Below are 15,583 nucleotides of genomic sequence, written 5' to 3' on the forward strand. Positions count from 1 at the left end.
CTTACATATTGGAGAAAGGTCTTACTTTCCAATCGGAAAATGAGATCTTGTTACCACAATATTAATAGTATCAATCGAATTCGCTACAAACAAAGTTGTATTTATACAAAAAATATACAGGTTTTCCATACATTGCAATGTAAATACATTGGTCGACAATTGCTAAGGAACAAACACATATTGACCCATATATTTTTCATACACAACTCCGTGTCAGTTTGTTGCCAGAAAGAGACCAGTAGAGGGCAGCATACACGGAGTTGTGTATGAAAAAGATATGGGTCAATATGTGTTTGTTCCTTAGCAATTGTCGACCAGTATATATAAATGCTGATAGGAAAAATACACTTAAATAAACATACATAACACACATACACACAATAAAGTTGAGCTTATACACTTCAAAACGTGATTTTTTTGTCTAATAAAAACGCAGTGGTCTATATTTTTCGACTTTGTTTGTTTGTCAACACCAATGATATTTGTATACAAAATACCCATCGCCAGATTCACAATATGAGAGAGAAGAACATAAAAATATTTTTTAAAAAGAACTTATAATTTCATCTTGCAAAAAAAAAATGTTATGGAAAAACTGCTTTAGGAGGTAATCCCAAATAAATAATTATGATAATTCTACTGAAAAAAAAAGCGATGAGCATTTTGTAAACATATCTTTATCGTTGAGTCTAAACGAGCAAATCACTTCAACTTTACACCTTTCCTGTATCGTCATTAACATTTATTCTAATGTCCACTGTTTCTTCATCTTCTGTTGCATCAGTTTCGTCTCTGCCAGCTCTTATGTAGCGTATTGTGTTCATGAAATTCGCTTTTCTTTTGTGACGCATTTTCTGAACTTTAAAAAGCAAAACTCCCGCCAATAAGAGAACGGTGACGATCAATCCAAAGATTAATATAGCAAGAAGAGCTACTTCTGTTTCCGGTACGTCGTTGCTGATGCGGCCGATGCCAGCGTTCGAGCGGAAGATTAAAGAACTATCACATCGGAATAGAGACAGGTTGACTGTCAGAAGCATGATGCTCACTCCACTTAGAGAGAGTGGTTCAGAACAGCTGAAAGAAGAAAAAGTTATAGTGAAAACCACATTTTACATAGTATTATTTGTAAACCCTGAACTTTTCTACATAATAGTTTTTAATTTACAACAAAACTACTGGGAAATTCGTACAACTTGACTTGTTTCTTTGTTTTATTCTGGTTCGAAAACCCCATTTCAGACCGAAGTGACACGCGGCAAGCGACACAGGGGTTTCACACCGAAGCGACAAGGGGCACAGGTCCCTTTCAGTCTATAAGAAAGCATTCACCTCACATGCGCAAACAACAGACCGATGCAGCACGATCTACGCCATTGAGAAAACTGCCCAGCCTGAGGGAGATTTCCCACCGAAGCGACAAGCGACACGTAAAATTCACACCGAAGCGACAAGCGACAAGCGGCACGAGCCCCTTCAGTCTAAAGCATAGCATTCACCGCGCACTTCCGATCCACAGATCGAGGCGATACGATGCACAGTGCTGAGAAAACGATCCAGTCCGAGATACAGGCAAGCGACAAGCGATATACGCAGCTTGCCGTGTCTCTTCGGTTCGAAAGGTTCCATTGATTACTGAGGGTTCGCTTCCAGGCGACATATGTCGCTTGTCTCCTGTTGCGTGTCGCTTGTCGCTTCGGTGTAAATTCTCCTGGAGTGACAAAAAGCGACGTGCAGCTTGTCGTATCATTTCGTTCCAAAGATTCCTTGTATTTCTGAAGGTCGGCAAGTGTCGCCTGTCGCTTCAATCTGAAAAGCTCCCTTAGTAGTTTTCAACCTCCATCATCTTAAACTTGCAAAAATATTGTTAGCGCTATCCAGATATTGTATTTATCTGATAAGGCAACACTCGTATCTATAACTACAACATAATGTTGTTCTAGTAGTTCATAGAGGGACAACTACTAGAGTTGACGAGCTGTATCTTTGCGGGGGAACCCTGCCCAAGCACGGCTGCGCAGTAGCAAGGGGGAGGAGCTACCGGCTGCGCGTCATTATCCTTGCTTTCTGTCCTTGTTGTCGATCACCCAACGGGCGAGTAGGTGGCAACTACATAAACGTATTTCTCTCACACTCTGCGCGGAGTAGCCAACGCCACCCGCAAAGATACAGCTCGTCAACTCTAGTAAAAAAATGCATGTCAAGTATAGAGTTAAGGCTCCTTCATACATTTGACGAAAGTCGAATCTGAGGAAGAAGAAGAAAAAAGGAGGGTCATATGGGTTGGTTTTTGCGTGGCTTACTCTGTACGTATCTCTGACGTAACAGAGTACGTCACGAGATTGGCAGTCTTCACAGTTCTCTTGGGTCTCAGCTTCTACTGCCTCGTAGAGCTCCGACGCAGTAAATAGTCCCTAACGAACCTACACAAGTTATGTTAAAGAAACAGCGAAATGATTTTAAAAAAGTATAAAAGATTACCTACACATGGAAACAGATCTTCATATGAGATCGTTGAAGGTAGTCATTCGTTGTTTACTGTTTGCGGCTGACGGGAGAGCAGTTGGGGTGGGGTGGGGTACCTGAGGGGAAACTTACACAATCGCTTGCAAGGGTGGAAGGAGGAGAATTTGTTTGTTGTGAAGCAGTTGACAATCTGGCGGGCAGGCGAGCGAAGAAAGCACATGAATTATCGTTCTTTTAACACGTAACGAATTTTTCATGGATAGTAAAACCGTAATTTGATGACAAAAGATTCTTAAAACATTTATGAAATGGAAGATAGTAATCACAGCCGCGCTTTCATGTCTTGAATCTTGGCTATATCATTATGTGGGAGAGGCAGGAAGGGGAATAGGCACTTTCTCTCTCTCTCTCTCTCTCTCTCTCTCTCTCTCTTTCTCTTTTTAATCTTCCATAAAGAGCAATGAAAGGAAAACCGAAAACTGTTCCTATTTTGTACCTACAGTTCCTAAATAGAAATTACAATTTTTGTAACTATAATTGGCTTACGCAGAATTTTGTCGCGAGGTGTTTCAAGTTTGTTTAGATTTTAGTATTTATAGTAATAAAAACAATACATTGTTTTTTGATTGATTGATTGATTTGCTTCGCCTTTTGTTCCACTTTTGGCTAATTTGCGAAGATGGTGATGAGTGGTGATATGATGAAATTGATGAATGAACACTCACATACAACCATGCCCAGGCCAGGATTCCAATCCGGGACCCCTGGCGTCGTAGCGCGATGTGCTAACCACTCCGCCACGGGGACCGGCAATACATTATTTTTATTATAACATTTATTAACAATAGTAATCTAGTAATATGAACTGTTTATATTTTCGCTGGATGTGACACTAATTAGTTTAAAACAGAGCACGAATTAAACATTTCTTCAGCTTGCCCAGTCAGTGATCACAACAGGTTCATTGACCAGACCAGACCAAACATACTCTTTTTAAGAGTATTATACTCTTTTAGAGGTTCATATACTCTATACTCTTTTCAATTTGCAAAAATCCCCAAATATACTCTTTTCCTTGCTATTCAATTTCATTCATTATTTTACGCGTAAAAATGCCTTAAAATTCACAGAACGGAAAACGTCAAGATGTCAACAAACTGAAGTATTTACTCCTTAACTCAAGACTTTCCTATGAACAATTTCAAGAGTCATTTTCATATTCCATCAACAAGCAAAACATATTTCAAATTCATTGGAATTTAATGATAATGATTAGGGCTGAGCCGATACCATTTTGAACCGATTCTCTTATCAATTCCCACCGATAGTGTAAAATAAAAAGGAAGTTTTAATTTTGCATAATTTTCAGGATAAGTAAGACTGTCAAGAAGTCGCACGGGATTTTTGCGGACCCCGTGAAAGACCAAAATGCCGGAAAGTATCGGCTGGTATCGGTAGCTGAATCCCAACCGATACTTTCCGATACCGATACATCGGCATCGGTATCGGCTCAGCCCTAATAATGATATTTTTGAAACTTACTGTGTAATTTCAAAAGCCGTTGAAAAACATCTTGAAGATTGGGGGGAAAGAAAAGAATCAATGATGTGGAGGTGGAGGTCAGTGTGCAAAGATTTAGTACAGGCTGGGTCAAATTTAAAAGTGATTGTGCCTCTTATAAAATTCTTGTTTACTCTGCCTGGTACAGATGTTGGTTGTGAAAGACTCTTCAGTGTTATTAAAACTTATTGGCGAGAGGAAAAAAGTACACTCCTGGTGTCAACACTCGAACAAGTAATGGAAGTGAAATTCAATGTGGACATGGCATGTGAAGAGTTTGGACTGGCAATAAAGGACGACTTAAACATACTCAAGAAAGCAAAATCATCCCACAAGTATGAACGATGGTGTCATTGGTGAGAAAGTATTTGAAATTAGCTAATTACATTGGACCCATAAAATTTAAATCTGTAGAGTGTAGGCCTATTTTATAGGGGCTATAATAGAAGCAATAACAAATAGCCACCCTTATTTTAGTTTTCTTTTTGTTTTGTGCATGCACACCTTCAACCTATAGACTATACTCTTTTTGGTCAACAAATATCTGGTCATCGAATGCTGTGATATTTCATCTGGGTGCATTTGTTTGTGTAGTTTTATTTTCGCTCGCAGTGTTGTGTTCGTGATAGCTCTTACACCTCGTAATAAACCGTTTCGAAGTGGAACAAAGAAAATTCTGCACAATCAGTGGCATATCCAGAAATGTTTCGGGGGGGGGGGGGTATGAACGAAATGTCTACAAATAATAATAATAATAATATTTTAATTGAATTAAAGTAATACTAATTTCAATATATAAATTGATATATTATTATTACGTGACTAGGTAAAGAGGCAAACAGTGTATATTCATTCTGTAGTTTACCTGTAGTTAAAAGTAGAAACATTTACATAAGAACAAGTGCCTCGCAATTAAATTAATGTAAAATAGAAGAAGAATTGAATACTATTGCATAACGAAATAAATGTTAGATACAGTGAAGTTTCTGATTAATATTGTATACATATTGTTATGAGTTGTAGTATGCATAAACCTTCTTTCTAATATCATTCAAAGCCGTACGATCCCAATATAATCCTTGCCATCCAATAAATTCACTAATGCTAAACGAGTATTGTTATTATTTTATTACTTGGTAATCTTTTCGTTTGCCCTAAATAAATACTTTATGTCTTTCAAAGCCGTATGATGTCAATCCTAATCATTGCCTTCCAATATATTCAGAGTAAAAATAGTAGTACTTGATAAGTATTTCAGGTGCTATACTTCAAAGCCGTATTATATTTATAGCTATAATCCTTCCATTCCAATACGCGTTCAGAGGAAATTATCCATCGAATATGAAAAAATTGATAAAGGAGTATATTTACATTATTTAATTTTAGTACTGCATAGTCCTTTCGGGGAGGGTCCGGACCCCCAGCAAACTTGTTCTACGTATTATAGCGTAATATTTGCCAAGGAGACAGATTTAATTGAATTACTCAAAATAACGTTACTGGTTTACGTACGTACAATGTAAACGTCTAATGGAAAGCGATAAATAAACGGATAGGTATTATTCATTCTGAACTCTTCCACAATACGTGAACGTCTGTGTAGTTATTTTGCCGGCGATTTTGTAGCGCTTGAAACTTCATTGTTGTTTCTGCAGCAGACGATTTTCTCGGAGCCCACATCTTACGCCAAACACACTTTCTGCCGTCACCCATATTTTGCAATTGAACACGTCCAGTTGACGCATGCACACTTCCCTGCCACTTGCGATCGTATTTTGTCTTCACGAGCTATTTTGTTGTATCCCTCCGCGTTCTACTGTGGGTGGGGTTTAGAACGCTTCTAACTATCTGCACGAGGTGTCGCCACAGTGCAGGGACACTTTTACGTATTGCAAGGGTTTCGTTTTCCTCAAACAGTCTCAAAATAGGAAAACTGACTTCTACAGTGATGATGTTAATGTCAAGTACAATGAACATTGCACGTCCCCAACAAAACAGTTTTCCATAAGCTTGTGTGGTTAACGAGATAATTGCATGTGAAAATTACGGTTTTCCCCATTTTTATGCCCAATTTACTTATTAAGCAGGGTATTTTTTAAAATTTCTGCTTTGTAGGAATCACGCAGCCATATTTTCTGAAGGATAGAAAACAAACCCCGAGATCTTATCTTTTCTCGTAACTGAAAAATCTGTTTAAAACGGAACGTCTGCACTGCGCGTTTTCGTCAATGTATGAAGGAGCCTTAAGAGATAGGCTTAGTTTCTACTGAAGTAGCACAACTCCCGTGCTGTTTTATATCTCCAACTTTTAACGTCTCAACAAGCACGTCAGTGAGTTTGTTCATTCACAATGATCACGATTTCTCTCTTCCCCTGCCCTATCCGTATCTTTCCTCACTTCAGTCGCTTGCAATCCTTCCTTCCTCTGTTTTGTTCTGACTTCGTAGCACTATTTTGCTCTATACTTCTCCTTTGCTCTTTGTACACCTCTTCTTATCTCCTTCCCTCTCTGTCGCGTAGCCTTTTTGCTGAGCTTTCTTCGTGTTTCTTTCTCTTTCGCTCTTTCTCTCTATCTATGTACCACTCCCGTTCTTCCTCCCATTCTCCCATTCATTTTCCCTCTGTTCCTGCCTGCCTTCCTACGTAATTTCCTTTCTTTTTGTCTACATTTACCCCTCCCTCTCTTTCCCTGGGACCACGCAGCATTTTGGCGAGTTTTGTTACTCATGGAACGAATGAAAGGAATGGATGGACTTTCAAAGCAAATGATTCCTTTCTTTAAGTTTTCAATCATAAATAACACTACAAGTTAGTGAGATAAAGTAATTAAAGAAAGAATAAAATAACAAAGAAATAGAAAAAAGAGGGGGCGTAACCTTTTAGGAAATGTAAAAGTATTAAATTAAGCCTTCGTAAGTAATTAAAGAGTGCCACAGAAAAAAAAGTTCGAGTGCTGGTAGTGGATACCTCAGTGATGCTACTTCATGTCTGTACGTCTATAATTCTTATAAAATACAAAATTTGATTGAAAGATACACATCTCGACAGGCATGACAGGCAAGAATGACAGTCTACGAAATCACACATGCTACAGAGTGTTTCAAAACTCGCGCAACCAAATTTTGATAGCTTATAGCATGAAAACTGTGAGAGTTGTTAACACAGTGTTTCCTGCATTATAAAGCCTCATCCATTGAGATACAGGAAATCCTATAAATAAATTAGTGATTAGTGGCGGAAGTCAGCCTTAATTTGTTTGGTTGAGAAATATGCGTAAGAAATTATCGAAATATCACAATTAGACGTCTGCTGACTGATACTATGTTGATCTGTCCTTTGTGGCTCATGTGCAGCATTTGATGGGTTTATGACTGGAGATTATATTAGTTAAGTGAAAAAGTGCCACTTTAAGGGCATATCACCTTAGCTAGCAGCGACATGAGCATAAGAAATGGTATAACATTTACATGATAAAATCATGAATACGAGACGAACTTACTGCACGTCCAATGTGAGTTCTGGATTTTTCGAAGCCACCATCTTCATGAGTTTTTCGGACATCCACCGCAGATGGCAGTCGCATCGCCATGGGTTTCCCTGGATGTCGATGACGTCAAGTTTGTCCCAGGGTGCCAAATTGGGCGGCAAGAACTTTAATGCATTTCTTCTCAGGTGCAACTGTAAAAACAGAAAACAGATTTAGTTGTATCATAAAAATAAAAAAAATATTGTGTCTTCCTCCCCCTCCCCCATCTAAAGCCTCATTCCTGTTTAACCTACTCACATATTTACTTGCTGAACCGTATTCGTAATGTAATTCTAGCTACTGAACAGTTCTGCGAGATATACATTTGTATACCTACTCTGGGGCATCAATTATCCCTAACCTATTCACATGTTTATTTCCCCGTGTGAAAAATGCTTCCCTGTATGATATGGTTATGTGAGTCACGTGCTGCATCAAAGGACGGAGTTTGAGACCCAGATCTTCTGTTCCAGGTCTCAGACAAGGTAAAATATCAAGTTTCAGTTAACGCTTCAACTTACCGATGAAGAGAATGCAACTAAATTAAACTAATTATCGTAATAAACAAACATATATAACTAACTTTTTTTGTGATTCAGTGTGGCCCACGTTGCAACCCCTAAACGCCATGCTATTGCCAATTTCGACAAATTGAAAATCATCATAATAATAATAAACATTCAGATTTTAAATATATGGTTTACCATCAATGATTATTCTGGGTTTTATGTAAGAAAATCACAGCAGCTTTCCACACTGCCATCTTCTTGCTACAGTTCGGGTTTTGAGTACAGCAGTATTATTGATTGATTGATTTGTATTATTTAACTTCGCATTTCTGCCACTTTTGACTAATTGCGAAGATGAGGATGAGTAATGATATGATGAAATTGATGAAGGGACTCTCACAAAGAACACCCATGCTCAGGCTGGGATTAGATTTTTATTGACAAAAAACTTAGTACATAATGGAACCTATGTATTTCTCATTGTAATTATATCATAATTTATTTATAAAAATATAATTTCAAGGGTGCATATCAATTACTATATATAAAGTTAAAAATGAGAATGGCGTTTAGGCGTAAATTGTAGAAATTGAGGCCTTGATTTAAAAAAAAAAGAAGAGGCATTTTTCGGGCCGCGGTCTCATAAAGGCTGAGTACCACTATCCTAAAGGATATCTACCTCTGTAAGTGTCCAGTGGTTCACCAGGCTTCTGAACGCCTCCGGATCCACGTAACTCAATCGGTGATTGTAGGAACAGTGAAGTGTCTGTAGGCTCTCAAGGGACTCAAAGGCAGCAGGCCCTATGCGGGTGAGCCGCCCCATGCTGCTGACGTTCAGCTCCTGGAGACGGGAGAGGCCGAGGAAAGAGTTCCAGAGCAGCTCGCTGATTGGGTTGTCGTTCAGAGAGAGCTTCCTCAGCGATTGAGTCTCCTGCAGTTGATCCGGTACTTTGAGAAACTGGTTGCCAGATAGATGAAGGACCCTAAGATGCAGGAAAGTATGGAGGAATCCATTGGGCAAGCTGGAGAGGCCGTTGTACGCCAAACTGAGAACCTGTAAGAGCGAGCGTTACTATATCAGTGGCTATGAAACGAGACGTTTGTGCTTTGCTGGTGCTACTTATGTAGCAACGTTCACCATGCAGCTTTGCCTACTCTGAGGATGAATACTCCCTCCAAAGGATAGGTCAATGTCATCCTTGGTCTTTGCAGCAAATATTTATGCCATCATTGAGTCACGTATGCTACAAAGACGGACTGCAGAACGAAAATGTGAATTGTTGCAAACCTCTGAACGAAATCTAGGTGTGAAGAGAAATGCGGCTAAACCACAAATGCTTCCAGCCGCCTCATTTCGTGTCACCGCGTTTAGTTTCAATGCAACCAGTCGAGAATAAGCTTAATTGAACTGATATTCACGTAGCCTTTAGTGTTTCCAAATAGGCCAGGACGGCATTTGTAGGGGGGTTAAATCCGATTCCTTCCTCTCTCTTTTTGGTTGCGACGTAAAATAACCTAATTGAATCAATCTTTCTGGTTGCACTGAATGTACCCATGGTTATTGTATTCACAAAAGAGAGTGGTGTTCATGGTGTAGGGTGGAGATATAATAACTCCGCTTAGGCAAAGAACATCATTGCAGGAAAATATTATGGTTCTATCTTTCTTAGAATTCCTGAAAACACCACGATCATAGCTGTTTTGGAGATGATCACAGAATCGGCTACAAGAGGGTCTTTTTAGCCAAAGAAGCTACATCTAATAGCAACAATAGTTAAGTTACAAGCAATGTAATGTATTGTATTGCAATAAATATAAAGAAATTTTGGAATTATAGTGAAGTAGCTAGAGCCAAAGATGTTGAGTTGCTGGTGCTTAACACTCTCATATCTTTTTATGACCTTCCGTATCGTTCTTGCCTTTATAGTTACTGAAGGTAAGATACCAAACAATGCCTTTCAATTTTCGGCTATAACAATATAATTTGTATAACACACTATGACTTACGACAGACAACATGGTACCAGCTACCTACCTCTAACTTTTGAAGTTTCGATAAGCACGTCGTGGTCTGCAAATCCAGAATGGTCATTGGATTGTGGTCGAGATAGAGCTCCGTCAAGTTCTTCAGGTGCTCGAACGCATCCTGGTCGATGGAATGTATGCTGTTGTAACCCAGAAGCAGAACGCTGAGCGTCATTGGCTGGTACTGTTCGATGCGGTCAGGACCTCTGAGCGTGTGAGACTGGAGCGCTCTGTAGTCGATGGCGTTGTTGCTGAGATCCAGATAGGTGAGGAACCTGAGCTTTGTGAACGCGTCCGTGGCGATGTCGGATATCTTGTTGTGCCTGAAGGAGAGCGAGACTATGGGCTGACTTCCGAACCGTTCTATGGTCACCAGGTTGTTGTGGTCGAATTTGGCATCGATGCCTGCGATGTCCTGGGGCCACTCGTCGTCCAGGAGCATCGTGTCCATCCCCTGGTTGGAGCAGTCGACCACGAAAGGGACCGTGTTCTCGCACGTGCATGTCTCGCAGAGGTTGTCCTGGGTGCTAGTGGCAGAGAGGGATAACGCCAGTGTGAGGATATGAAGCGTCCATACGCTGTTTTGCGGCATGCCCTGCGAAATAGAGCAAACGTCTCAGCATTAACCGTTTTGCAAACTTCCTATCTTTTCAAAGGGCCACGCTGATATTTTAGGAATCGTAGATCCTTCAAAAGAACGTTCATTGGTTGATTTCTGTAGAATGGAATAAATTGAATTGTTTTCTTTTACTTAGAGTTTCTGCTCTTTTGGCTAATCGCGAAGATGAGGATGAATAGTGACAAGATGAAAGAGATGAAGGGACAATCACAAACACATATGGTAACACACAACACACAACACACAACAACAACAACACACACACAACACTCTGCTTATCCGGAGGAAACCTCTTCATCATTTGCCGCCAGGAAAGACTCAAGAATTATTTCACACAACACAGGTCTCATACAGGATTATACTGGCCATGGGTACAGACGCCAGAGCCTCGTTAGTCTACAAAATTCAATTCAGGGTGGACTACGTGGAAGTGAGGTTGACATTTGGGTGTCTTGAGAAAGGGTCAGCCTTTAGTCTCAGAACAGGCTAGCTTTGTTCGTCACACGATATGGGGATAAGTCCCTTAAAACCAAAACAAAATTGAGGGCAGGCCCCTAACAACAAATGTCCATTATGTCCGTTAAAATTTCCTCACTCAATTTTTAAAACTCGTTCATTCATTAGTTTACAAGAACTAAAACCAGTTGCGGCGATTTGGGGGCCGAGGGGGGGCAGATGCCCCCCCCCCACCACTTTATGCCACTTTTGCCCCCAGACTATGTTAAACCTTATGTACCAAGGTAAAGTAAACTGTCCTTGTCCCCCACTTTTTGCACCTTGCCCCTCTAGTTTTGGAACCCAACCGCCGCCACTGGCTAAAACTACACGGTTTCCGAGGATAAAAATATCCTTACCTATTAAATCCGAATGTGGGGTACATTAAAAAAATAATAATAACTATCGCTCACAGGGCGCTGTACTAGAAACAAAAAACTGGTCAGGTTTAGGGCATATTGCAAAATGTTACACTATGTGCTTGCGTCTCGTCAGCCAGCTGCTGCATGACTTTCTTGCTCATGAAGGAATGCTTTCTTTTTATTATGTCCGTAATGATACTAAATATATCGTGAACAAAAATGTCCCAATCGCGCATTCCAAGATGTGCAACGCTTGCTTGAGACAAAACAAACACAGCTTTTGCCAATGGGCCGGACCGGAATTTCCTTTGTTTATTTTTTATTATTTATTTATTTTTACAACATGTACTGCAATAATATCTCTTTCCATTATTATGGTACCACTTTCCGCAGAGAATCAGGCCAGAACCGATTTTAATGGAACCTTTTTTTCAACCCTTTAAAAGATGTCCGTTAGATTTTGGATTCCGTGCCACATTGATATATTTTCAATACAAATCGGTTCTTAGGTGTCGCGAACTCATATACAGTTCCCGAATTTCTCTGCCACGCCGAAAGAGAATTCATTTTCAGTTCTTGGACCTGTAGCTTCCCTGCCATAAGGTAACAGTCTACGCATAGAAGCCATGACTACTGAAACAAATCAACCTGAAACTTATATATTAACTGACAAAGTCACTGTTTCTATTTCCTAAAACCTATTTTCTATCATAAATAATCTAAGAATCTGAAGCAATCCAAAATTGTTCTTATTCTAATCCCTTAGTGAAGAGTGGCAACCTTCATTTTGACAATGGAATCGAGACGTAATAACTAGCATTGTTAATTTGTGTACTTATACAAGAACGAGATAAGCAGTTTCAATTGGTATTAAATTGAGTAGTGCGAATTCATTATCTTCGCCGTGAGTACAATGTTATCTTCATGGTTGAAATAGTTTCACTGTTATTTTTAACTGATACTCTAATATGCCTTTTTATAATAGTGTATCATAATAGCAACATTGATATATTTTAGGGTTTCTGATCTTTTATCTCTGACGTATTTAGATCCGTAAAGAGTACCACCTTTCTTTTACTGTAAACAGGTAAACTATTATTGACAACCATCAACTGTAGGACTTATTTATACTGTTATTCTACAAATTGGAAAATAATTACAGTCTAAAACACTGAAATGAGTAATTGAAAGATGGAACGGGGTGAAGCTCATTCCAAAACAAGGAACTGCAGTGTACCAGATTAATAAGCATGCTCGTTAAAGGGTAAAACTATCAAAGCCGGGAATAGTCTGTAACTCGTTTATTCTGTAATTGTTGACTTACTTACTTACTTATTCTGCATTGCGAAAGATTGTTTAACAAGGGATTTCGCATTTTTTTTTAACGAAATTAGTATGTATTGTCGACATATCGAGTAATTATTGGTCGTTCTTTTCTCGCTTCCTGAACACGCAAAGTGGCGGGCAAATCTTGACTAGCGTTGTGTTTCAAACGACAAAGCAGTGTTTCAACCTTCTTAACAGAAAAATTCCCGCATAGCCCCAAAAACCATTCACGCATAGCCCCAAAAACCATTTGGGATAGTATGACCATCCACGAATAGCCTCAAAAACCATTCACGCATAGCCCCAAAAACCATTCTGGATCGTATAACCATCCACGAATAGCCCCAAAAACCATTCACGATAGCCCCACGCACCATCACGGTAAGGTTAAGTTAGGTTGCTTTTGGTTGGGCAATATAGTGAAAAAACTGTGTGTTTGGAAACACTTACCGGGGATTACGTCATCAGATGCTCGCAATATCCAGTTCAAGTACATGGATGGAAATGCAAGCAATAGCTTTCGTGCATCGGACGGACATTATTATAGAAAAAATACAAGAATTAGCGGCCAAATACATTGAAAAATGCGAGAAAACACTTCTACGACCTTCTGAAATTACACAGAAACTCAATTCCGTAAGTACTTTCTCCTGTAAATTTGAAGAAATCTGATTCCCGGTTTTGATAGTTTTACCCGTTAAAGTATATTCCATTAAATTCTGGCCCAAAAAAGAAGTTTCTTACATACCGTTTACTTCAGGTTGTGAAAGGAATTATTCCTTGAGGTTTGTTATTCACAGGGCCAGGATTTTGATGACCTAAAAATATCTGAAAAATGATCTATAAAATGACCTTAAAAATGACTTTAAAATGCTGTTTTTATTTCAGGGTATGGCCATTGGTACGGCATAGTTATTATTTCTGTAACAGAACTGAAATTTCAAGGTGTGTGTGAATTTTAAGTATAAAAATCTGTGAAAATCTTAACTCATTCAACATTATTGCAGTAGGTATTGTTGCTTTGTTCCTACAGTCACGTGGCGATAGAATTTTTGTTTTCATTGTTACAGATATCAAGGCGATAAATGTCAGTTCCTGGCTAAAAATGAGTGAAAGGTAATGCAATTACATTACTTTTTTTGCAATTACACCAAAAAAAAAGATAAAAAAAGAAGTAAAATGCGAATGACGTAAACCTTGAAAACATGACCTAAAACTTAAAAAATAGAAAATATGACGATAAAATGTACAATACTGATTTTTATAATCAGAGGTTCATATTCAGGATTTTAATACTTAAGAGTAATGCATAAGGAAAAAAAAGATGACGTCATCAAAATGCGGGCCCTGGTTATTCAGAATAGCCCTAAGTGCAACATGATGGACATGATTTTGTTCCTTATGTAATGTAAAAGTGACTGGGCGATATTGGAATACTTGTTACAGATTTAATGTAAGCACATAGCGCGATTTGATATGGTTAAAAGCATTTGCTCCTTCCTCAAAACTACTTAAAGAGGATGATAATGTTTTCCTTCAATATCAACTCTCAGTTACGGCTATATTGGAAATGCTTATAGAAGTGTTAAGAATATCAGAAACGTTAAACACGCTGTATCTATTGGTAGATACTGAGGTTATATTTTCAGTTATAGGAGGTTGATTACAATAGAATACGATAACGCAGGCTCACTTTATCTAAAAAGGTTAGTAAACAAAATAAATATAACTATCTTTCAAATAACATATTTTTAAATCACTTTCTATTGTACTTACTTTTATAATGTCAGAAGTTGAATATTAAAATAATAATAATATGTTCATAAAATTATATCTCGTCAGTCAGCACACATATAATAGTTTGTTTACACATTGCATCCCCCAAAAATCGGAATGCCAGAGTTCTCTTAGGTATGTTCATTCAGTGCACTGATTGCACTGTGCAATAGAGAAAAAAGTGACTTCGTATCTGAACGATTAACGTTATGAATACAGTATCAAAGTCACAAGTTTTTAATGATCGGTGTACTGTGTTCTTAGTGACTTAGGTAATGTGGGTAAATATCCACATACAACGAGTGACGATAAGTTATTATGATACTGTGCACACAAAGTACACGACAATACTAACAAAACAAGCATAGAAGTATGAAATCTGAGTCTATTCTTACCTTTCTGTTCCCGTTTCAAGAAGAAAACATAAGGGGAGAAATCACTCGCGTTGGAATCACCTGAAAATTTTATAGAGATAACTTCTGTGTCGTTGGCTCGATAAGAAAAGACGAGATAACGGTTATCGGTGAAGAGTTTGGGTCGGACTTTGATCTGAACCTACACAAACTGTACACGTACAGGAAGAAGAATGTAGGCAGAGGTTGTAAAAGAAGCCCTTGAAGCAGAAAACCGCCTGGTGAATAGAGTACTTTACCTGTATACCAGCAGCAGTAATGGATGACGTCATTATGCAGTGCACTTTGGGAAGAAACAGTTGAATACGCATGAAGTCGGGCAAACCGATTCGCGCGTGGAAAGCGTACGAGAAGCCTTCTTACAGCGAGAAAATTTGCGATATTTTTAAACGTACACGTTCCTCATATGATCATGATAATCATACCTTGAGTCACTTCGGCAAAGACCATACGCACATTGCTTACCCGGCAAGTTTTGAACGCAGGATCTGCGGCGGGCATGATGA

At 38.8% G+C, this 15,583-nt stretch overlaps 1 protein-coding gene across 1 annotated transcript; it reads right to left on the minus strand.

Annotated features, from left to right (window-relative positions):
- Positions 1 to 207: 207 nt before the first annotated feature.
- On the minus strand, positions 208 to 15,349 carry LOC145987052 (CD180 antigen-like). Its single transcript, XM_083121508.1, has 5 exons — positions 15,317 to 15,349; positions 10,097 to 10,681; positions 8,741 to 9,115; positions 7,526 to 7,704; positions 208 to 1,077 (listed from the first exon to the last, which is right to left on the minus strand). Exons 1-5 carry the CDS (start codon positions 15,347 to 15,349, stop codon positions 714 to 716), a joined length of 1,536 nt encoding a protein of 511 aa, XP_082977634.1. The 3' UTR covers positions 208 to 713.
- Positions 15,350 to 15,583: the final 234 nt, after the last annotated feature.

The sequence above is a fragment of the Lepisma saccharinum genome, chromosome 4 (genome assembly GCF_977018435.1).
Source record: "Lepisma saccharinum chromosome 4, izLepSacc3.1, whole genome shotgun sequence".
Classification (NCBI taxonomy): domain Eukaryota; kingdom Metazoa; phylum Arthropoda; class Insecta; order Zygentoma; family Lepismatidae; genus Lepisma; species Lepisma saccharinum.

Excerpts from the sequence above, each read along its gene's own strand:
- LOC145987052 (XM_083121508.1), bottom strand. The coding sequence starts at position 15,349 with ATGACGTCATCCATTACTGCTGCTGGTATACAG. Across the intron at positions 10,682-15,316 it reads TTACTGCTGCTGGTATACAG|GGCATGCCGCAAAACAGCGT; the intron begins GTAAAGTACTCT and ends TCTATTTCGCAG. Across the intron at positions 1,078-7,525 it reads GAACTCACATTGGACGTGCA|CTGTTCTGAACCACTCTCTC; the intron begins GTAAGTTCGTCT and ends TTCTTCTTTCAG.